General features: G+C 29.7%; 1 protein-coding gene and 1 non-coding gene across 3 annotated transcripts in view; one reads left to right on the top strand and one right to left on the bottom strand.

The window, feature by feature from the left end:
* Positions 1–25721, top strand: part of LOC125070369 — a 69092-nt gene that overhangs the window by 35961 nt on the left and 7410 nt on the right. For both annotated transcript variants that reach the window (XM_047680208.1, XM_047680209.1), the window contains exons 2-5: positions 17769–18077; positions 18375–18521; positions 19474–19584; positions 20921–21054. In XM_047680208.1, the coding sequence (XP_047536164.1) occupies positions 17963–18077; positions 18375–18521; positions 19474–19584; positions 20921–21054 (507 nt within the window). In that variant the 5' untranslated portion in view covers positions 17769–17962. The remainder of the gene's footprint in view (positions 1–17768; positions 18078–18374; positions 18522–19473; positions 19585–20920; positions 21055–25721) is intronic.
* Trnae-cuc lies at positions 19734–19805 on the bottom strand. Its single transcript has one exon. It is a non-coding gene; the product is annotated as a tRNA-Glu (tRNA).

The raw sequence follows: 25721 nt of genomic DNA on the forward strand, positions 1-25721 counted from the left end.
TAAGTGCAGCGAGAAGTGAAGTACCTATAACGATAAAATGATTAATTCAAATTCATTATGACCCTTTACACAGGCCTAAGAATATGACACCTTAAATTATTGACACCGACAATATAATTATCGCCAATTGTAACTTTCTTCCACAGATTTGAACTCACTATACAATAATTTGTTTTATAACTTGCAACAAATTTTATTCAAATTGGCTTCGAATGGCCATACCAAGTCTCTATCGTGCTAATTACACGCTGTAGTAATAGCTGTTACGTCATGATGGTACTACCAAGAACAGCAGTCGGCTCTTCTTTTTAAAGACACTATTGTTGTATAATGTTTTACTTGGTGGTAGGGCTTTGTGCAAGTCCTTCTGTATGTAGGTACTAACCCTTCATTACATCTTCTACCGTCAAACAGCATACACGTGTTTTTAGTTTCGGTTAGAAGTGTCAGTGACCCAGAGTAACGACAAGCACAAGGGAAATAATATCTTAGTTTCTTAGGTCGGTGGGTACTTCACAAAGTAAGGCGTGGTTAATATTTCTTATAACGCCAATGTCTATGGGTGATAGCCATTTACCATCAAAACAAAGTCGGATTTATCCCCATAATAGATCAGTACAGTTAATCAAATACAAATTGATTGGGCTGTATAAAAACATCCATAAAATGCTCAGATTTAAAGAATAACTTAAAATTAATATTGTGGCCAGTCGTGACAGACGGACAAACTGTGGTCGAGAGACGACTGTGGATTGTTTTATTATTGATTTATAACTATCTGTTAGAAAAGAAATTGAATATACTAGTGCTTCAATACATTTAATAATATGAACTTGACGCAAGCTTATGTGAAATTGTGACACTATTTAGTTGAAATAAACTTAAATTTCGATATAAATAGAACATTAATCGATATAATATATTTTAACGAAAAAGAGCAGCTGGGAGAAACACAAATACAAATTTAAAAAATGTGTAAAATATCACACACATTCGAAACCTGTTGGTTGTCGTGGATTTCCCTCAACGCCAGCAACGAGATGATTTATGAACACAATAGCGTATAGAAATTTGCTGGGCTTTAAATTGTTGCAGTTCCCGGGGTCTTTAGTTCTAACCACGGATTGGGCAAGTGATTACGAAGATGTCAGTATTTAAACTTCCTTTGCCCGGAAAGCTTTTCCTTGTCCTGAACTATTTCCGGTGTCGGATTGCCGTTCCATCTGATTATAGGAGGAACTAGGAATACGCTTGTGTTTCTGCACAAACTCGTGAACTATAGTATGTTCGAAGCTCGTTTTCCTATCCGAATTACCGACGTGGTCGAAATCGGTGAGGATATGTTGAACAATATAGATCTCTTGTATTGACTACAGAAATATAATAAATAATATTAAATGACGTGAACTATGTAAATAACGTGTTTAAAAGTGAAATTATTGTAGTGATATAACATAATATTATTTAATTAATTTCTACTAAAGTTTCAACTTTCTACCATATAACTACAGCACTATAGGTTATGTTTATGTTAATGTTTTTTACTAATATATTTTTTTATTCAAATTTACCTTAGAGTAATTAAATAGTTAATGACATTTCGGGAACATAGTATAATGGTTCTTATTGCGTCGTCTGGTGACAGGAGGGCTGATTTTGCAATTAAAAGGATATTAATCTTCCTAGCATTTTTGTCACCATTCCACGTAGACGTGTTTTGTTCAGTAATGTTTTTTATTTATATTCATACCTTTCTCAATGTTAATAAATATTGTTTCTTATAAATTAATTGTGTGTTACCTGTCTCCTGCCAATTTAGAAAGCAAATATACTGAATTAAATAAAAAAAACAAACGAATATTCCAAAAAATAGACTATTTAGTATATTAAAATAGACTATCAAACTATAAACAAAAGTATTATATCTATAAATCTGTAATATAATATATTTAATATCGTATAATTATCGTACATTTTAATTTGTGTATCAATAACAGTGAAATAATAAAAACATAACTAAGTTTAGTTTCTTATAAATAATGTCTCCAGAGAATCGATAATTTTTTAAGACGGTTTAAAATCGGTCAAATTTTCTATAATTTATTAATTAACTTCGCGTGATTAAAGTAAACTTTAGAAATCTTTTTAATAGATAATATCGGCTTGTTATTGTGATTATCTAACCGCGACTCCTGAGAAAAGGCTGCGTTGTTTTGCACAATAAACTTAGGTATTCTATCACGGTAATAATACAGTTTTCTTATTAATAGTTCTTTGTTGAGGTTATTTTCCGTGTAAGTGAAGTACACTTGTTTAAAAGTATGTTCGCAATAATTATTATGCTTTCATGATTTAAGATTAAAAGGAGGTTGTTCGGTCGACATATTGTTTAACATAGGTCTCGAGTTTATATCCGTTAAAGTATATTATGTGTTCTAAAATTATTTTATTATATATTTGTATTTAATTTTGGACTCTTCATTGAGATCTACTTGATTTACTTTGTGTAAACCCGTCTGAGTATCACCAGACTTTTAGGTACATTATTCGAACAGGATGTTCAGCACTTTCGCACTTTCATTTAAACAAAAAATAAACAAGCATTATGCTTATAAATATGAAAATGAAAATAATAATTCATCGATAAGCTTTAAATTAATAATATCTACTTAGTAAATAACACACAACTCAATTAAATATAACACATACCAAATAATTAATTCTATACATGGCAATTTCTTATTTCATCATTTTACGTCATATTACGTCAAATCAACTTTAGTCTCTAAAATTAGATTTAATATCTTTATGGCATCAATCTTGTTATTTATAGCAACACTAAATGCTTAAATATTTTCATCTAGGTTTTTTAGGTACAGATTAACAACTTTTATAATATGCAAATTTAGAATTTTTAAATATCTGTTGTAGATAATCTTTGCCAAATGTCAACGATCAGTAAATAACGTCTTTTAAAAAGAAAATTGAAATTGTGCTATTAGTAATGTGGCACTATTGAAATAAAATAAAAATATACTGCTATTTTAGGTGAGTTTATTGAACTCAGTAATCAAGATTCTGCATTTTATATTTTGCATCGACATTTATACTTTGTATTTTATTAACAGACAACACCCACGATTCCGCATTCATTTCGTACAACTCATTATTAAAATAAAATATATATTTTCAAATTCCCATTCAAAATTATTGCAATGGGTTCCATTTTTAAATTGTAAATGACAAATGTTCACGGTTGGAGGTCACTACAGTTCGATTTTGTGGTTTTAGCATGATATCTGTTTTTATATGTGTGTATGGCCAGAATCAAATTGCATTTTAATTAAAAAAAAACTCCGAAAATAGATAAACAATTATTTAGATAATGGACGATGATTTAGCTAGGCTTATGTTGGAAGCGGTGTTATGCCTTTTTAATTAGGATTTGCATCACCAGTCCTAGAGTAATAAGAAAAAAGATGGAGTCGAAATATCTAAATATGCAAGTTGTGACCTGAGGTATAGACGGATATCCGATAATATTATAAAATAGGATAAAATTTTCGATCGCCCTCATTTTATTTTATTAAATTATAAAGCGATTGAACGTAGTATGTACTGTACTGGTACTATTTCTGTAGTAACGGCAAGCATTTTACTACACAGTTACACTACACTGCGAGCGCTAAACGACAAATATACTATTAAATACAAATTATAAGAAGTAAGTTTTCCCCCTTCCATCATATTCCTGTAATTGTGTCGGGTAAATTCTTCTGACTACTTCTTCTGACTGACCATGACTAATTTAATCATAAATTCAAACATTTATTTTAACGCTGTTATTAAATATATAGAGTAAATTTAATTTAAAAAAAAATTGGACGTGAGAAGATTAACTTCTTCGGCGTAACATAAAAATTGTTATTATCTGCATGAAAATAATTATTATAATAAAATAACAACAATTATTATTCCTTCATTTTTCACTACAATTACACATTAACAAATTGTAATAAAATAATCATTGTAAATTAGGATAATGCTCACAACTAATGGCGGTTTAGCAAGTAACTTCATCGTATAGTTGCCGTGACGTGCGCGCGTATCATATCATCATAATTAAATCACTCTCGTCATATTTTCCTAAAGCCCCTAAAAAAGTATAACTTCGAAAAAATAATTTAAAAAATGGATACTTACATCCTATATCAATAATATAATGCGCGCCCATTAAAGTTTTGTAGAAAGACACGACTTCGTTAGATTTATGATATGCACAGATTATATATTCGTCGTTGTCTAGTCATTAAGAGTTTTTTTTTTATCTAGTAAATAATATCCTCAGCGCTTAATACGTAGATACATTCATGTTGTTGTTTGACTTCTTAATATTATTTTTGTTTATAATATTTTAGCCGAAGTGTTTGTTTTAGCGAAATGTGAAGCCGGGTATGTGACACACACATACCCGGCTAAAAAATATCTATACATATTAATAAATTATTTTATATTTAAATTCAGCAAAGTACTTCGGAGAAAGGGCTTCGAATAAGATCAAAGAATTAAATGTTACCCATAAGTGGAAACTTTTTTTTTCAAAGTTGTAATTGGTGATTGTGTCATTTAAAATAGTTCATTATAAGTTAAAATGAGTAGAAAAGAGTCAAAATGACATAAAATGTTAAATTAAATTGGATAGTTAGTTATAGTTCTACATAACAACTTTCATATTTACTTTACGTAAACATAATTATTATACGAATCTATAACGGAATAAAAATGGACAGAATACCCAATATATAGAGAAAATTAACAAAAAAAAAATTTTTTTGTTATTACTAGTTTTTATACAACGTAAAATTAACCCCATTTTATATACAAAATAAACTTTTTTTTTTATTTAGTATAAGAGGTCGTCTATTTCACGTTACATTAAATAAAATTTTGTATTAAGAGAAACTAATTTTGCGTAAATTACAGAATCACGTTTCGCCATAGGGCATAGTAATTTCAAACGTGACAAATATTCATTTTCTCACATGCATTCGTGAGACGAGCATGCGTGCTTCAATATCATGCGAATAATACACATCAGATAATGAGCCACCAGAATTCAATTAGAGTCGGACCTCTGTTCCGAAGTTTATGTAAAAGAAAAGTAACTGATATTATGATCTTCTTGAGAAGTCGCTGGATACAGGTAGACTACACATCGTTGGGATACTTGATCGTGACAGTGTGATCCACTGCTGGACGAAGGCTTCCTTTCCCGTCAGTGCTAGCAATAAGTCAGGAAACGAACCACAAAATATATTAATTCAGTTAAATTACGAATCTACGAATGTCTTGTTCACGAGACTCGTAAATATCCCGTTTCAAATACTTATAGTAAAAAAAAACCATGTTAATTTAAAATCTTAATTAATTTAATTCGGTTTCTCAATATACAATTATTGTAAAAGGTGTCTTCAGATCTAATATCTGCAATAATAAGAAGAATTGTATGTAGTAAGCCTACTAATACTGACATTTTTAAAGACAAAAACTATTCTAAAATATATACACTTAATATTTGAATAGATGTAGCGATAAATTACTTAAAGATAGTTTAATTTTATTAACTAAATATAATCCGTTATTAAAGCCTGTGGCATCACGATGGTTTATTTTCTTTTTTTTAAAACGTATCTTTATTAATAATTTAGTCATGACATGAAGTTATTTTATTTTTTAATATTAAATACTTTTTAAAATTTAGATTTTGATTTATGTCTAATTAAGGAATAAATAAAATGTTTCTAATTGTTGTTTCTAGTTAATTGTGTTTCTTCACGTTTTAATATAATAATATCTGATGTTCTATCATGGATAGTAATTACGTTTATCAACAACAGATTTCGATAGTTTTCGTTAAGGGTTTATACGAAAAGTCACTTTATTTGAGTTGCATTATAACCGTTTTCATTTATTAATTTTATTTAATCTTTATTGCACATAAGCTACACAAAAAGAAACAGGTAAATTAAAAAGTACGCAAAAGCGGCCCTATGAACCAAGTCTTTATTTTAATGATTAATTTTATTTATATGTTTATACTGAAAAGTTGAGAACGTGTCAAAAAAAATAGTTGCCAGCTTTTGATAGTCTATCAAGACATATCTCTTGAACAAAACGATCAAAGGCAGTAACATAACGAGCAGAACTCAACTTTTAACAATACGTTCAATCATATCGCGAGCATACACGCGAGTTTGCCGACGTTACCGCTACCGGACCGCGCGTGTCTCAGTGCCATAAAGCTCGCGTCCCATTCTGTTCACGCGCGGATTATATCTGAATGATAATAATACACCTACTAATTCATTTTTTGTTTCATATTCAGACTTAATTTCAATTCTTTGCTTAATGGGTTATCGTTGTGCTGACAGAGCAGAGATTTTTTTGCTAAAATCACGCATTTTGTTAAATTTCTATTAATTAAAAAAAAAAAACTTTTGAATTGTTTGTTAATTCTGAAGTTAGAATAACATAAATATCAAAGTGCCTTATACGATAAAATCTATTGAACTGTTTACCAGACATCGAAAGATATACGATTTCAGCCGGCATTGTATGTATATATTCGATTATTCTCGCAATCTTCTAAGCTACTTATAATGATTTGACAAATGGAGTTCTTTAGAAGCGCCTCCGCTGATTTTAGACTATGTGACGTCACACTGAATTAAATATGGCGCCCTCTATAGAACATAAGTAAGGCTTTAAGTATTCATTCGGTCATTTTTAATTTGTTCGGTTAACACGTTTATCAATAAATGTGTCAATTTTAACATTAAGTTATAATATGTAAATCATGTTATATTTTGTTACATATTCAAGAGTTATATTTTAAGATGTCATTCGAAAGTTGTTTTTTTAGCATATCGATTTTAAACGTTCATTTGGGAAACGGTGACGTTACCAAACTTTGCAAAATTATAATGATAATAATTCACATAAAATAACCTTTCCAGATTAAATATTGTGTAATAATATGAAACTCTTTAATAGAAACTTATAAAAAAAATGACATATGATAAGTTTAAAAAATATAATAAGATGAGATGATATTTATGGAAAAGGACGTATTTAAAAACACTTCTTAAATAAAACGCTTAACATTTAATTATTTTATGATCTTTAAAATCTGGTCAGGTTAGTGCAATTATAAACATAATTGAACTCGAATTGGCCCGTACTATTAAAACCAATATAATTTAAAAAAAATTCGACAGTTTACAATCTGTCTAGAAAACTAACGGTCCTTATAATTTTATGGCAACATACTTATAATAAAATAAACTACACGTTTACACTTAAGCACTAAGCATTTATGGATCGTCATTTAAAGAACTAGAATCTTAGAAATGTATATTTCGTTAGAAGAAACTCGAAGCTTATCGCAGAACAAGAGAGTAAGATCCCAGAATATGATATGCGACATTAACTATGATAATTATAAAATTCATAGGATACACGAATCAAAATGGCGTGTCACTGCCAATTAAATTACAAAGTTGTGTGTCAATACAGTTACAATTAAATTTATACTTATATATTACGCCTAACTGAAAATAAACAATTTTAAACTCTACGCTATTTTATTATCGTGTATCGAGTAATATATGCCTTATTTCTTAACCATTTTTAGGGCTCCGTACGTCAAATCTACAATCTCCTGGAACAAAGTAAAATCAAACATCTAAAAACGTCAATTACGTTTTTTGATACTTGCAAGAGAATCATAACATACATCCCGTTGACCTAGAATCATGAAATTTGGCAAGCAATATCAAAAACTAGCACAAATTAAAGAAAAAAAACCAAAACGGTAAAGCATTTAAAAATGTATATACTCGATTCGATGCGCTATTTAAACGTGAGTAAGTCTAAAATTGTGTTCAAATAATTTTATTTTTATTTAAGATTTTTATTATCCTAGCGACGCTATATTAGATTTCTTAGTATCCAAGAAAACAATATTGTAACAATAATTTCACTATAATCACTAAAATCAAATCTTATGAAAATAAATTATAATCTGTTTTTACAATCTTGCGTAATATGAGCGTAATGAAAGGGTAAAAACATAAATCTAACCGTACTAACTAACGTAACTAGCGGGAACGAAATAACAGCGCCTACGATTGACGACCGGTTATAGGCCGGGGATAAAAGGATGTAGACACACCCTCACGTGCTCCATACATATTATGCAAACGTAATTAGTCCGGATCATAGACGGAAACGTTCGTAATTTAAATTGAATATTAATAGGTTTTTCGTTACTCCACAACTCGTAACAGTTTGTATCGTTGATTTTTTTTTATCTGTAATCTTGATTAACTTAAATTCCTTGGATCTATGTAGATATTTATTGTATCCTGTCACGTGCTTTTGACAAATTTGTGTAATTATATTGGTTGACATTTACTAATTTGATATATAATGGATTTAGAAAAAATGTTAATGACATTTTAAACAAAGTAGGTTTCATTCCAGTTTTTTTTTATTATCCATAAAGACTATAGGCATGACATTCTGAATCTATACAATAATTTAAAGTGTTGTAAAGCCTATTCCAATGGAAGTAGGAAAAAAGATAAATAAACCTATATTTAAGCATTTCATGCGATTTGCTAATAAGTCAGTACTAAGAGTTTATGATTAATATTTTCTTTTTTTATATTACCAAACTGTTACACTTAACTTATTTCCACTTTAATTTAACTTCTAAAAGTCCGTTAACAGTTTCGTCGACGTTCATAACGACATTTTTTCGCAAATCCATAGTGAATATCATAGATTAATCAAGGTCTCGACCAATGATAACGCGTGAATTTGCTGACAAATATTGTTTATTTGGCTTTTCCTCGTATGGTTGGAATAAAGTATATAAATACTTTTGCTTTATAATGTGTCCTTGTATAATGCATTAGGCTTGGGTCGTTTAGACCCTTTAAAATAACCGCTTCAATCATAATCGGCCAAAAGAACATCCTCATCATTAGTATTACACTGCTCGTGTAGATTTTTTTGATGTATTTTTTTGTACATACTTGTTTTACGTTTTAATATAAAAAATAATAAATTATAATACAGATAATATATTCAATAAAGATGTTTAGTTTGTATACAATTTTAAATTGGGAAAGTTTATAATTCGTCATCCGCAAATATATACATACCTACGTAATATTTCGTTATCTAATTTCGCGCCTATGCAAATTAATTTAAAATATAGAAATGCTTTTAAAAAAAGTTAACTAATATATGTGTAATATGAATATTCCGATTATTATTTTTATTTTCATGTTAATATTTTTGATTTATTACTCCAATAAAGCTAAGTTTACATAATATCTACGTTTCTTACGTAGTCTAAATTAAAACTGCGAAGCGCAATTGCCTACGTATTAATATTGTTCCACTCTGAATTTGTTTATATGTTTTAGTAACTTGCTAACTAAACTACCTGGTTTCGTAATTTTTCCAGTAAGACAACATAAAAAATAGTTTCCTCACTTGTAAGTTTTTAAAGGGATTCGAATGAAACGTTGAAATTTATATGTCATATCTTTTGGTTTTTTTAATCGGATTAATGTTTCCAAGTTTTATTTTAAAAGGTTGGCTTACGAAGTCGGTTACACTTATTGTTCGGTTGCTGATATAATGCTTTCCTAGCAAAACCGTCATCGAATGAATGGTGTAATTTTTAAGGAAGATATTACAGCAAAAACATTATTATAATTAGTATTCTGGTAATCGTATATTATTTCGATAATATTCCTCCGAGGACAATCGCTAGCAGTCTATGGCGTATGTGCCCATGCAACGTCGAATACTTCGTTTACTATGATCTAAAATGTGATCATTACATTTCGTTATGCATACGTCATACTTATTACGCTCTGTGTCTGATTGAAGTGGGGCTACGCAAGCGAAGCTCGTCGCGATAAAACCCTTTGATGCGCGTGAGCTTGCCGACTGCGGAGCGAAGTGTCTTTAGTTTCGCCCGAAGTAACGAAGTCATGCTTTCATATATCGCGACGTATACGGTCTAGGAATAACGAATAATATTATTATGAGATCTTACAATAACTGTCATAATTGTCACTACATAAATAAAAAAAAAAAATCTTACTGCACTATTACAAGGTTTGTTTCTCTAATTTTTACCGTTATAGAAGAAGACTAGGTTCTTTCCCTTATTATTCAGTAACGACAAAGAAATTTGACGGATAATTTATTCGACAAATGTAAATGACAGTTTCGTCACGATGTTCTCTGCTTCGTCGAGCACAAGATGAGTGAGCACAAATTAGAACGCGCCATCCGCGGTCAAGACGTTTCATCCACCTAGCCATCTCGGCACTCTAGGTATCTATGATTATATATACTGGAAATATTGTATTAGATAAATGTTAATCGTAAATTTATTTCGGCAAGTATTTGACATAAGCTAAGAAACGGTCTATCGTTAAATTGATTGATCTAATGAGGTATTTTACGGTAAACGGCGTTTACGGCTCATATACCTTCTATCTTAAAAACTTTCGAAAATGGCTTTTTAATTATCCAATCAATAATATTAATGTCTTAATTTTTTTACCTACTTTGAGATCTACACATGAGATTAAACTATGTGTTTGGTATATTTTGTATAAAATTAATACAATTATTTTATCATTATTCTTTGCTGAAAAGTCCTAATGACTCCTTAATGAAACCTTATTAAAAACAATTTCCAAAATTATAAAACAACCAGCTTACATATTGATAAAACAATTGCAGTTAGAAAAATACTTTTTTCTAACTCATGGCTCTGGTGCTGATTTTCCAGCCTAAAATTAAGAATTACACAGCCAATGAAAATTCTGGCATATAACAGATAATTTGACAACATGAATTCGACAAAAAAATTTTATCCGTTATCTATAGTGTGTAAAATCAGCAAAATCATCTGAAGGTGACGTTTGAAACAGGCACGTGTAAATTAACAAATTAAGCCGAAATATAAAGTAACTCACTTACCATAAATCTTAATTTGAATTTATCGAACTCCTAAAATATTTGTTTATAACGGTGGCATTTAGGCTTAAAATAAAATAAAAAAACTATTTCGATATTCAAATTATAACACCGTTATAGAATGTTCTTACTGGGTACACAATTACTAGTTTATCTTAACGAAATATAATAAAAAAAGCAAAGATCCGTTTGCATATAAATGTTTACATTTGAATAATTTACTATGAGTTAATGTCTCAGTTATTTTGTTTGACATTGTTTAATTTATCTTTAAATATTTTATAGATTTTAACGAGGATCGACTTAATAAAGTAGAATCGTTGCCAAATATCAATATAAAAAAAAAATAACTGAGTGTGTGAGAGAGTGTGTGTGAAATGATGACGTGATTCTTATGCGTGAGTTGCAAGTTCAAAGTGTTTAACGTGTTTCATTTGTGCTTACAACATGGGGAAATCTGCATGTATCTGATGAAGTTCTGCCACCGTGTCATACACTAACCCACATTTGAGCAACGTGTCGCGTATAAAACCAAGCCACTTCTACAGCATGTTACTTTACTTTTCACTATGACTAAATTCAGAATATTATATCTGTAGTCATAATAATTCATATCAATTACATTAACTGACGGTTTTAAAATATACTTGACGGTATTGCTTTGTGCAAAATATGGTAAGAAAGAATGTTACTTGTGAGATGACGTCTGACAGAGAAGTATGGAAGAAGAAGACATGCTGCGCCGACCCCAAGTAAAATTGGGATAAGGGCAGGAGGATGATGATGGTATTGCTTTGTGCAAACCCGTCTAGGCTGGTACCAACCTCTCATCTCGTATTTATTACCGCCGAGAAATACTTAGTATTGATGTGTTCCACTTTTAAGGGCCAATGTAACTCAGGACACAAGGGCATAACCTATGTTTGACATGCGCAGGCGCAGTGTTGACGATTTACCATAACATGACCCATATGCAAGCACCTCTTTGGTAAATAAAATACCTTGGACCTGTATAGAAAGAGTAAATGTAATTGTATTTCGTATTATAATTGTTTTTATTAATGTGTAAACAAAATTAATAAATCTTATTTTTGGTAGAAATATATTTAGTAGATAGCTGTTTACACATTAAGATCTCCGTTACTGTTATGTTGTACTGTCAGAATTATTCGCTTTTTAATATTTTTTCTTAACCAAAAAATATTTGTACTAAGTAATGTCACTTCAAAATTCAAATACTTCAAAAACATAGTTCATTGTCATACATAAACACTTACACGACAATAATAGAGTGTTTATTTAACAAGTGTCATTTATGATAAATATTATCTTTATTACGTTCGAATTATGTATATATTTGTAACATTTTTTTTTTAAATTCTAACCATCAAATACACATAAATTTCAATTTTGTACGAGTACAAGAAAATAATTTAAAGGCTTATCTTGATTTATTTCATTAAAACTAAATCTTTTAAGCAATTTAAAATTAATCATTTTGTGAGTTATAACATATTTTATACTAAGTATTGCTCTACCGTTTTAGAATAACGGGCCAACTCAATATTTCTAGTTATTTATGGATTATTAGAAGCTGGCCTTTGACCGCTTGTGAACAGTAAAAAAATTAAGTACAATTAATAAAAGTTCATTAGTTTTTCGTTAATATATTATTAGATGGCTGGTTTTTAACGACCGTGTGTTGTTACACCTATAATTATGATTATAATTTGTAGGTAAAATCTGTCCTACATGTTTTTATTATTGTCTTCATAAAAATACATTCAATTTATTTAATACCGAATAAAAAAATCAATATTCTGAAAATGTACTAAGTAGAGTTAAAGCTTCTTCTCCTTTAGATAAATAATATCTGTAGTATACTCACGATGTTTTCTTTCAACGTCGAGCTCGAAATGAATTATAAATAAAAATGAGGCACATGAAAATTCAGTGGTTACCTTAATTTGTATCCGCAATCATATTTTAAACGCTCCGTCATATCGGCAACGAATATTAATAATAATCAATGTCGAAACTTACTTCAAATTTACGAAAATTTCGTAAAAACAGAGACAACATTATTTTTTTCGTAACTATATTAATATGAGATCAAAATCGCTTTAACATTTAACCTAACCTAACCTGAAACGCATAATCAATATCATTAAAAACTCTTTCCGTAAATGGTCATATGTCAACGAATGCTTAATAAATAATGAAATCACATTTGTCATAGAAAATAATTTCAAAATTTGACTCGCCTCTATTAATATACGGAAACAGCCTGTCTTATTTAAAGTGGGAAGGCGGAAGGGGTAATTGGTCAGCTCATGGTGAACCTTAGACATCAAAATGAGCTTTTTAAGAAATATAAACCATGCCTTATATTGTTAATGTGCTCTCAACCATAGACACTGTGATATGACGTCACTTGTGTTAAACACCAGCCGAGCCAACGCGGCGCCCGAGATAAAAACGAGACTATCGCCAAATCATTTTATTTAAATTTGTAGTTTCAAAAAATGACGCTTTTGTGACTCAAATAATTTATTTTAACAGCCTTATAGATTTTAAAACTTACCTACTTCTCTAAAGTAGCGCGCTAGGTCGTTCTACGTTATCGATAATTTGCATATATCGGTAGGTCAGGTTGTCTATGGTTCTAACCATACGTAGTAGACTAGCATATTTTTGAAACTGGAACATATTAATAAAAAGAAAAGAGATTTAACTGTAAGACAGTCGATTAGTATATCGGTACCTATATATACTTATTTGGTCAAATCTCTACCAGACTATTTTGTCGATATTCATAATTAATACGAGATTAAACGAATTAACAAACCAAACGATAAAAACGACGAAAAAAAAAACAACAATAAGTTCCGAATGGAACTTTAAATCTTCTCTGTCAAACTAACATATTAATTTAACCAATTGTGTAGGCGTAAATTATTGACAGTAAACCTTTTATTTGTAGTAGCAGCAACCTATGAACCTTCATTATGTTAACACGATTGTAGTAAAATTGATTATACATTGTAAATTAATGCTATCCGCCGATGACAGATAACGGTAGGCTTTATTATAGTGTTTGATTTGACATAATGTTGCTATTATCATAAAATATTGTTGAACCATTCGTTATTATTTGTCTTGATAATATTGTTTGTGGTAAAATTTATTGACACCCAGTAAACTTTTATTGTTTAACTAATAGAATGTTTCAACAATAAAAGGTTTGATGTATGTTATTATAAACGGTTTGTTACAAACAGATTATTGATTATGTTGTATTCGATCGTTAAATTAAATTAATATGACAGTACTAAATTATTGCCGTCTTTATCTATTGTATGAGGTTAGATAAGATAGGAATTATTTATAAATGAGACGTATCTGTGTAATAGAATCTTAGCTTCTTTATGAATATGTCAGGTATGTGACTTTATTAAATAAGTAACCTAATAATTAACAATTGTGCATTTATGTGCATACATAAATATTTAAATATAGTAGGATCCGGCTGAGTGTATTTTATATAATTATTTATGGCTAGAAAACATTTTGCCTCGTATGTAACTCTCTGATTACATCCGTGAGTCGTTTAGTTCTTGTTGTTAAAATTTTAGTATATAATAAGTGTTTCAGTTGATTTCCTGATATCAAACTGTTTGAAAATGAGGAAATTACAATAATGAAAGATATCTATACTAATATCATAAAAAAAGTATTGTTTGTTTGTTTGTCTGTAGGAGCTAACCTCCGGAACGAATGATCCAATTTTAAACTAACTAACTTTTCACTGGTATATAGTTAAGTAATTCCTGAGTACTATGTTTATATAAGTAATAAATATATTTTTCTTTATTGATAAATAACCCTCGAAGTCGGGTTGGTAGTATATAATAAATAATCTTATTTATTTGCGACCATTGTAAACCGAAAAAAAACAAATTTTAAAAACAAAATAGTATGAACAATCTTACCGTGTGGAAAATTACCATTAAAGAACTACATGTTAACAGCAGTAACCCTAAAGTCCACCTGTAAGTGACACTTTGAGCAATGACCTCTTCTTTTTCAACAGATAGTCTAGTTTTTGCTAATTAAGCTACAGATCCTGAGAGCCTGACTAAAATTTGAGTTTTTAAAAGAAATTCTTAGTAGATAATCTGTAGTAAGAATATTGGTAGTTCCGACTTGGGAACCTACAAGAAAAGAGCGTACTCATTCCTTAAAGGCCGGCAACGCACCTGCAAGCCCCCCGGTGTTGCAGATGTCCATGGGCGGTGGTGATCACTTCCCATCAGATGAGCCACCTATAACTTATAAAAAAAAAGTATCGGAATGCACGTAAATCCGGTGATCGAGTCATGAGAGGGAGAGATATAGCAGATATACAGATATAGAGCAGGATAGACAATATAGATTTTGACGCATACATTTAATTAATAATATTATAATGTCACGCGTAGTTTACCTTTAGACGCCTTTAGTACGCCTTTAGTACGCCTTTAGCACGTGCAATTTCGGGAATGCTGTTCGTGGTTTGCACCCGCGAGCATCGCTTAATTTTCTAACCACTCCGTCGTCACAGCTTTTCATAAGATTAATACAATATGAAAAAAACATATATAACAAGTTCGGTGTCAAATGAAATATAGTATGAATAATGAATTATATTAAAACATCGATATTTTCGAAAGTTACAAAGTTTCTCTTAGAAATAAATACACAATATTGTATATATTATTTAATTAAATCATGTGAAATTTTCCAACGAGTAAGTCATTCGTTTTTAAATCGATATCGTTTTATAGAAGCTTCTGTCACATTAGGAATAATAACAATAAACAAAGTAGTAAAAGTATTAGTAACGGCTTGTAATCATTCCACTATTGAACTAAGGCCTCCTCACCCTATGGGGGAAGGCTTGGAGCTAATTCCATCCCGTTCTAATATGGTTTGATGGAAACACATATGGCAAAATTTCATTGAAATTAAACACTTATAGGTTTCCTCACGATGTGGGTTCACCGACCACGAAATGAATTATAAACACGAATTTAGTATATAATAATTCAGCTGTGTTCTATTCGAATTGAACGAAAATTAATGGATTTGAATTCGGATACATCGGTTAAGACTTACGTCTTCAAACCACTGGACCATCATAGCTCATACATAAACACAACATATTGTATCTAATACATTAAACAAATCACTTTCGAGTAATAAAAACGCTTATAATAAAATAAAGTCATTTATTTTATTATTGCTCATAAATAATTTGGCAATATACATGCAAACTTTTTAAGAACAACAAAAAATTTCCGATACGCTTTATGCTAGCTTATTCTATTGATATTATAAACGAAAAATTTTGTGAGGACGAATCTTCGTTACCCTTTCACACACGAATACTTTAAGGCATATGTCCTGACTTAACCCATAAGTCACCTAACGCCTGCCCCTCCAATTACGCGTGAGCTTACAGCCTATTCCAATAGAAGTAGGAAAAAAGATAAACAAACCTTAGATATATGTATATTTCATGCAATTTGCTTAACTATATTGTGCGCTGAGAGATTATGATTAATATATCTTTATTTATAATACAAGACTTAACCAATTATTTCCACTTTAATTATACGTCCAAATTTCCGATAACAGTTTCGTCGACGTTCAAAACGCCGTTTTTTCGCAAACCCATAGTAAATATCATAGATTAATTAAGTTCTCGAAAAATTAGACCGCACCGCGTCAATTTGCTGAAAATTTTGTTTATTCGGCTTATCTTCTCTTGTAGTTGGAATAGAGTATAAGCTAATAACATATTTATATAAAAAGTTTCGTACAAAATATAAAAAAATATATTTTGAGAGTAATAAACTTATTTAATTTTCGAAGTTAATGCAGACTCCATAGATTAGGGTGACCATTTATTATTTAACTAAAGAGCAATGAATTGCGCAATAGTTTCCGGAACGCCTAGCGATGTAGAAAATCGCAGGTTTCATCTTGATCCATTGGTCTATTGTCCCTACACCTAGCACAATGGAAAGTTTAAAAAGTAATATTAGTAATTATGAAGTTTTGCATACAAATTTTTAATACATAGCCTAGCCTAGACCTAATATAAGAGATAAAAGAAAAAAAGAAAGTTGATTTTTTTTTATTTGAACGCGTTGATCTTTGGAAATACCAACCGGATCTTTTTTTTTTGAGGAAGGAATTCTTGAGGAAGGGTATTTAACTATTTAACTGTATACATTAAATTAATCCATAACTGTTTTGTTAGACATTTGAATCTCTTAATATTAATACAAACAAGAATAAATCAATGCGTAGAAATTCACGTATATTTTTATTTTTTAAGACGATAATATGTTTATTTGTTTTGTTATTTAAATTTTACCACCGTGACAAACGGTAATCATTAGAAAATAACAGTATAAAAATTGATTAAATAAGGTAACTGCTGCCACTATATAACAACACTTTAGAAAATATAATTTGTGAGAGGTACGTCTACTATTATTTTTCCAACCTCTATAATAATAAGGATAATTTAACTTAGAAATAGAGTTTAAATCGTATGTGCTTAAAAGTAAAAACATTAAGTATGCAGTGTAATGTAAGCGCTTAAAATTAACAAATTATATTTTATTTAATTTCAATTGTTACAGAATTTATACAAACGTCAAACCTATTTATGAAGAAGAAGAAAACCATTAAATATCCATCGAAATATGAAATATATTAAATTGGGTACATAAAAAAGTTAACTGATATCAATGTAAAAATGGCGACAGCTGGTTAAAAAAAAATCAAAATGACTGGAGCAACGAATTTGGCAGAAGATATGTAAGAATAACAAAAGATGGCGCTAGTAATACTTATAGCAATGCTCGTTGTACAAGTTTCTACCACGGACGGAGAGATGGCGCTGGCGAATGTCACACGATTTGCTTCTGGGGATATATTTTCTTTAATCGGTAAATAATATTTTTTTTAGAAACATCTATCATATTTTAATAAACATTTCATTTTAATAAGTAAAAATAATTAAATGTTTAATTTATACATTCCTTTTAAAAGTAATTTTTATAGCGTCATAGTTTTACTATAATTTGTATTTTTTTTATTTAATAGTGTCTTTGGTTATATTTTTTCTTTATCAATATTACTTCCAACTTTATTTTATTTTTTTAAATAAAAAACAGCTATGGACTCATGTCCATTGGTGACTTATACATTTGTATTTATTATAATAATATATTCTATTTTTATAGGTACAAATTGTGGATTAACTCGATGTATGGAAATTTCTCACGGCACCGCGTTACCCGCTATGGGTGGTAGTGAATGCGTTTGTCAATGCCGTAGAGAAACTCCAGCTTTTAGAGAGGATAAGAAGATTTGTGTTAATCATATTAATGGTGAGCTATTAAATTAATCTATAATGTTATTTTTTTTAGATTACTGTTAAGGGTAACCCGTTAAATTATTATGAAATTTTTTCGATACCAATCGACTTTTCAGTTACTTTTATAATACTCAAACTGTATATACATATATGTTAAAATATTATTAAATATCAAAACCTCCAAAACGCGCTACATCTTCTGGTCTTGTAAATGTTATAAGTACATTGATTTTTAGAGTTATTTTAAAGTTAACATTGAGTTTAGAGCAATAAAAATATGTAGTCTCTTTACAGTCAGCCGTAATAACATATACATATATATTATGCTAAAAACCAATATATTAAGTTGTGTACGTCTATTTACATAAGAGACAAACCGCTAAAAATCTGATATTATTCCTAAGAGGTCCGAACGAAGTTAGACTAAAGGAAAGTTGAAAGCGCTTGTGCAATTGTCATTAATTAAACATGAGATAGTATATGTTACATGTAAGACATAGTTTACATAACAATGTAAGGTCGGGATACGAATTCTGAACTCGAATTAAGTACGTCTCAATGAAGTATAATTATCTTGAAGTACTCACATCACTGACACGCATTTGTAGCAAACTAAATGGCCGTTTGTTATTTTAGCACAGATAACTAATAATCATATAATTATGGGCTGTATGTGTTGGGTCATTTGTCACAGGACCATGATTGAAATTATGAATGCCATTCACATACTAATAAAGACAAACACTTTTGTATTTTTTTGCTCGCCTCGTTTATTTTGTGTATAACAAACAAATTGTTTTAGTAATAATGGCGTTTAAAAAATATAATATATAATTAATATTTTAAATCAATTAAATACATAGAAATGTTATGAAGACAATAAATAAAAAATGTTATTGATAAATTGTAAAGTGATGTAACGACACTGATGGAACTTACATTTTTAATAAACTTAATTTTTCCAGATTGTTCGATGGCCAGCTTCGGACGTGGAGCGACTAAGCCTCAAATTCCTTTCGTTTTCCTACCATTAAAAGGACAGATTATTTATCCATCTAAAGAAATTATATTCACGGGTACGTATTTAAAAATATGAATTAAAATCACATCAAATAAAATATTTTGTCAAATAAACTAAAGTTGTATATTTAGTTTAAATAAAATATAGTACATAATTATATGTAAAAAATACAGTATGAGAAAGTAAATAAGTACAAAATATATATTCCGGTACCGGGAATCGAACCCGAGCCTCCTGGGTGAGAGCCAGGTATCCTAGCCACTAGACCATACCGGAGATACGGGTTGCTCTATATTTTAACAAGAGATGAAAGTTAGAATTAATACAAAGTATTATTATAGAAATAATACATAACAAAGAAATAAAATAAGATAAAGTACGTAGTATTTAATTCATTGCACAACAAAAAATGTGTAGCAGTTAGTGACACAATACTTTGTCTTCTTCTTTTATACGTAAAATTATCGGGACGGAAAGAGATAGAGTCGTGAGTTCATCCGCTATAAAACTTTTATTACTTAAAGCATATAAATAACTCGATGAAAGAGACGTAGATTGTTTCGATTTCAAGAGTAAAAACCAATGTTTATTCGCTTTTCGTTTCGTTTTGTGCATTTAAATATACCTAAGCGCCAATTATTAATACTATCTCTCTCTTTCTCTCTCTTTTTCTACTGGTGTAATTCTTAGTTAATTGTCAATAAATAATTAAAATAAACAATGATTTCAATTATCAGTACATTTCGTATTTGATGTTATAATTGATATTAATTTCGTAAGGAAAATTACATACCTTTATAATTACTTACGTAATAACATACTTAAATATTATATAAACATTTCCTTATATACATTGTATGTATAATAATAATTTGGCTCATGAAAAACATGAACTGGTTGAGTTTTCGGTTTAACTTAATTTGATTTTTAGACAAGCTTTGACTTTAAGCGAATAAATATTTTAATAGTTTTAAGATTAGACAAAACGTTAAGTGTCTCTGAATATATTACCTAACGTAGCTTGTTTAAGTTATGAAGGATCGTATTTTTTTTTTAATTTTCTAGGGACTTAATCTTCGATTAAAATGCTCGTTCGACCCAACTGCATAATTAAATAGAGCACCTTTTTTGTTTTACACGTCATTAATTTTAATTTAATAACCGAGTGAGTTTGATAATATTTCTTTTATTATTAATGGTTTTATAACTGTATAAAAAATAAAATATACTTTATTCAATTAGGCTCTTACAATGCCCTTTCGAATCGTGATTTTACCATATTAATTTTAGTATAAAACTACTACTGTTTCACTGTGGCAAGGGACTCAGTAGTTACTATTTTTATCTTTTTTAGTAGTATTCGTTTATATTGCTAGATTATTGAATTTTAGATATAGACGACGCGATCTGTGCTGTGACCAGCGCTCAATATCTGTCTGCGTCCGGTTGGGTCACTTTAAGGGATTTGGTAGACAATGACGTACCTTTCGGACTCTACCGCGATGAAGGCAGCACTTATTTGCAGGTATGTGCAATCATCTTTATTTATAATATAACTAGCAACCCGTCCCGGTTTCACACGGGTACGTTAACGGTCTATATAAAACTGTTAGATTGAAGAACAAACATTTAAAAAAGTCTTGTTTGTATAATATACATGTGCTATACATATAAACCTTCCTCATGAATCACATTATTAATGAAAACCATATTTAAACAGTTGCGTAGCTTAAAACATCTTAGCGTACAGACTAACATAAGCGACTTTAATTAATAATATATACAGAAAATGGATGACATGATATATAGTATATCATTTGTACTCATATCATATAATAATATGTGGACGTTTGAGATTAATAGATGTTGACATCCTTTGACCGATCACCGTCACCGTTGATAGATAATATATGTAGTTTCTTATTGGAGAAACTTTTTATTCTATCAATTTAGTTGTAACTTGCCGCTAGATGGCGCGAAAGCACGTCAACTTCTCAACAAAGGCGGTAAAATGTCTGCCGGGTTTTGCCAGTATATTATAAATAAAACCCACCGCCGCCGCCGTATTTATTCTGAATGTACGCGCTATTCTTCTTAAAAAATAAAATTAATCTTTATATCTTTTGTCTCTACGCTTTCCTAGACCTTTCAATTGATTGTGTTGAAACTTGTTGAGTTGTTTCGCGTACGAGCAGAAAATCATGACCCAAAAAAAACAAGATTTTGTTTTCATAGTGATATTTCTCGTTCAATATAAACGTAAGAATTATATCGATCCTACCAGTCCTATATTATCCGTGCGATGTTGGGACGGGCAACTATTATTGTATAAAAAATATGTAGGGATGAATTATTTATCTTAAATGTTCTACAAAAAAGACCGTGCCAATATATTTTACATAATACACACCTACTTGGTGCTACCTCGAATATCTACGGTGCGCTGATAGGGCTAATCGCCGGTTATAAAAACATAAATAAAATTATTTACCCACATTATGTTCCGTGGACATTTTAAAAATAGAACACTTTTTTTTTAAATATAAATATTGTTTTATGCCTGGTTTTGATATTATTATGATAAAGGATATCCTATAATAATGTCATTATTTTGTAATATCTGTACAAGAGAATTAGTAAAATATTTAATATGATAGATATACTATATTGGAACGATTAATTAATATTCAAAATTTTCGACCAACAAATTGTAAATTAAAAATAAATTACATGATCATTATAATCATGTATACATATAAAAAATAATATTTTAATAAAAAAATAATTCGCTTTATATTAAACATATATATTCAAAGTACATATAAACTTTTTGATTATCTTTATATCAAGTTACCACCCAGGCCGTTTCCCAAAAATTCATTTTCAACGTTTATTATATTATTATTCTCGAAGCTTATCAAAACGCGGTACTTATCTTCACATATTTATTGAACATCTTATCAGGAATAGGTAATTAAGGTGTTCCTCTTATTAAAGCTGATGAAACAAACACGAATGATATGAAAATACTTAACTTAAAAACATAATGTAAGTTATCTGGAGCAATATTTGCGTGGATATAAAACACTGGAAACGTCATAAAAATTAACAATAAATATGTTTATTTTAATAAGAGGAAAATATCTCACGGCTAGGTCTCTTGACGTCTTTAGGCTTAAAGTGCCTTTAATTCTATTAAGCTTGGACTCTAAATGCCTCTCAGCGTCTTTACGTTTGAAGTGTCTTGAACTCTATCAAAATTGGATTTGGACGTCGGGTTGTTCAATACGATCAGAAATTTATCGATTTCTATAACGACTTATTTTTATTTTAGTACTGAGCACGAGCTGAATTATAAATACAATTAAGCATATAAATACTTAATGGAGTATGCTTGCAAATGTCTTTCTAGTCTAGATTTTTTATCCGTCTATTCGAGCTTATCTCAGAAAGTGCTTTTCTGGTTTAATTCTAATTGGTGTCTAATTTAAACATATATTTAAATGATGTCTAAATTAGAAGCAAGAACAATTTCCTCTATCATGTCGTAATAATTACAGTCTCAGAAGTGTCATTAGCGTACGTCGTATAAATCATTAAAACCATAAAAAGTAATAGGTATATTAAATTTTATTTTTACTTTTTCATTTCATTTAAACGTTTTTTGCGCTACTGGTCACATTATATTAAATATAAACTTTGCATTATTTATAATAACCCACATTAACGATAAGATGACATAAATATACAATAATGATAAATATAATTAATTGAAAGTAAATTTGTAGCACTTGAAATTGAAATATATTTATACGGCACATAAGGTTTAGATTTCTTATATTCGAGGAGATATTGTAAGAAGTGATGAATGGGTATTATGTATGAGCTTTGATAGTCGAAAAAAAGTATAGCTAAAAACGGGTTTTTCTATTTGGAATCCAAATAATTAATAATTTAACTAAATAAAAAAGTATTGAAACTATATCTACAAACGGTGTAATAAGTAGATTGGTATTTCTTAAAGCCTTGAAAGCTCATTGTTCTGAGTTATGGGGTGGAAAAAAGTTTGATCTCGACCCAATAAAGTAATGTTACCCACACTTGTATCACAAGGTTGGTGGCGCATAGGTGATGTAAGAAATGGTTAATATTTCTTACAGAGCCTTTGTCTAAAAACTATTTGTTAGTAGGATCTGTCTGGTTAGGTAGCACTCACTTATTACAGTAATATTTTACCGCCAAACAGTAATACTTAGTACAGTTCTATTCCCATTCCGAGGATGATCGAGCCATTGACTACAGGCATAAGGGATATAACATTTAAGTTCCCAAGGTTGATGTCGTATTGAGGATGTAATGGATGGTTGATTTTTTAGATGACAATGACTAAGTATACAGTATACCCGAATAAAAAAACGTAGATATATTTTATTTAATCACTTTTTAAATAATAAACGTCAAATTTATCTTTGCCATATCTAGAAATTTAATTGAACATGCTCGTTCAAATTCACCAGTTCCATAAGGTCGTCATAATTGTTTTCGGTAAAGTCGTAAAACGTTTATTAGCAATCGAACGAATACTGTTTCCTCTCGAGTCTTGACGAACTTCATAATGCGATATAAATGAGCGAGTTGGAAGCTTAAAACATTGAAACTTATAGGTGGTCCGATGGTTTTAAATGTTTAAAATATTTTGTTGCAGATTTGCTTTTTATTTTTATGTTAAGATAATATAATAACAATATATGTCAATTTATGTAGAATAAGCTATTTTTAATTCAATTTTTACATATAAATACAATTTGACATATTCGTTTTTGTAAAGACTTTTGAAAAAGACTAAAAACCGTAACTTTTTTGTAATTAAATAGTTATAATTTATTTAAAATCGTTTCTGTTAAGAAAAACAATGAAAATAATTATTATTGTTGCAAATATATAATATTCATAGTTTCTATTGTAACTAATTTATTTAGTTTAAAATCTAGACGAGCACCAATAAATATCGTGTGCTTAATTTGTGTTTATAATTCATCTCGTGCTCGGCGGTGAGGGAAATTGCATGTGTCGGATGAAAACCCGCAATAGAGAGCGTCGTGGAATTAGCTCCGCACTTTGTCAAATGAAGAGGATTCCAACAATGACACAGGTGGATAATGTAAAATATACCGTTACTATAAAAGATTAAGACTCTTTGAACTTCTATATTGAAACTTAACGCATACGACATTAAACAGTAGCGTTATTTACATTAATAACGTTAATCGAAACGACTAATAAATTAACGAATACGTTGAACCAAATAAAGTAATTAAACGTCACTTAAAACGATCTTAATCAGTTAAGATAACCAATGTAAGGTATTAAAAATATATATAACACTCGTAAATTATGTACAATTTGAAATTTAAATTGGTGTTACATTTTTTTTTAATAATACGCCGATGAAGATTGTACTACTCGTACTCATCGTTGAAATTCTCTTTATTCCTGCTGTTGTTTGTTCGATTTCTGAATTAAATATTATCTCTGCAGTTATGTATACATGATGAAAAGGTATCGGTAATGAAAACTTCTTGTTAGGTATGCAGCATATGATCTACTAACGCCTTTAAGTAAGAAAACTCTGAAATATTGATATATCTTTTGGGACCAGGTCAAGATGAGTAGTAGCAATTGATTATATCTCATTATTTTGGAATAATAAACCATTTTTTTATAGTAGAAAGTTTCATATAATGGACGAGCAAATGTCTCCACCAACCTTGGGAACTAAGATGTTATGTCCCTTGGGCCTGTAGTTACATTTTTCATTCACCCTTCAAACTGAACTCCAACAATACTAAGTCCTGCATGGCGGTAGAATATATGATGAGTAGGTGATACATAACCAGACGGGCTACCACCAAGTAATTATCGCTTTTAAATTGCACATGGATTGGACCTACACTCGTTTTTAAATCTCCTCGCAGTGGTCTCGTCTCCGTTGCAAATGACCGAAATTTGTCAGGAGAACACCATTATTAGGGTCAGTAGGAACACATAAAATTAAAAATTCATATTTAATCACCGTCCAAAGCAGTATATTATGTAAATTGATCGGAATACCGTGTTATAGAAGCACGTGCTTTGACATTCTAAGTTGAACGATATTTGCATTTTTTATTTGAATTTCATAAATATATCAAT

This window comes from Vanessa atalanta, chromosome 17, assembly GCF_905147765.1.
Source record: "Vanessa atalanta chromosome 17, ilVanAtal1.2, whole genome shotgun sequence".
NCBI classification, from domain to species: domain Eukaryota; kingdom Metazoa; phylum Arthropoda; class Insecta; order Lepidoptera; family Nymphalidae; genus Vanessa; species Vanessa atalanta.